The sequence below is a fragment of the Penaeus monodon genome, chromosome 15, assembly GCF_015228065.2.
Source record: "Penaeus monodon isolate SGIC_2016 chromosome 15, NSTDA_Pmon_1, whole genome shotgun sequence".
Classification (NCBI taxonomy): domain Eukaryota; kingdom Metazoa; phylum Arthropoda; class Malacostraca; order Decapoda; family Penaeidae; genus Penaeus; species Penaeus monodon.
In genome coordinates this window covers 29,337,678-29,338,307 of record NC_051400.1, presented here as the reverse complement: position 1 = coordinate 29,338,307, position 630 = coordinate 29,337,678, and the positions used below count along the sequence as shown (strand labels likewise).

General features: G+C 47.0%; 1 protein-coding gene across 1 annotated transcript in view; it reads right to left on the bottom strand.

The window, feature by feature from the left end:
* The window catches only part of LOC119581925 (glutamate receptor ionotropic, kainate 2-like), a 19,524-nt gene that overhangs the window by 3,559 nt on the left and 15,335 nt on the right, over positions 1-630 (bottom strand). Inside the window, exon 9 of the mRNA XM_037930099.1 lies at positions 337-567. Within this exon, the coding sequence (XP_037786027.1) occupies positions 337-567 (231 nt within the window). The remainder of the gene's footprint in view (positions 1-336; positions 568-630) is intronic.

The window sequence follows — 630 nt, the reverse complement described above, 5'->3', positions numbered from 1 at the left end:
CTCCACCTTCAGAATATAAAGCAATGACAACCATATACCATTCTGAAATCATATTACATCCATTATTCTCTCATACATTCATGACCCTCTCATACACCCTCTCGTGACACACGCATCCATTCATGACAACCCCTCAAACACCCTTTCATGACTCTCGCATACAACCTCTCATAACACATTCATCCATTCATGACAGTTCCTCATACATCTTCACATGACACACACTCATCCATTCACGACAGCACCTTATAACACCCTCTCATGACACACTCATGCATTCATGACTCTCGCATACACCCTCTCATAACACACTCAGCTCCTTCCCCCCTCACTCACCTCCATTCCCTTATTGACTAACTGCGTTGTAGGGTCCTTGCTGCTGTTAAAATAGGCAAAGAAAGACCCTGTGCTTGGTTTCATTCCCCAGCGCCACCCTGGTCGCTTAACCAGGTCATCGAAGCTGTTAATAGGAGGCGTCTTGCCCTCCACGGTCAGGAAAGCGACCAGAGATGACCTGTAGGCTGTTCCGATGACCACGCACGCCATCAGCCACCATGCTAGTAGTACCTGTCGTGGCATATTGCGTGACGTATAGGTATGCTTTGTTTACATGTTCGGATCATGTGTATG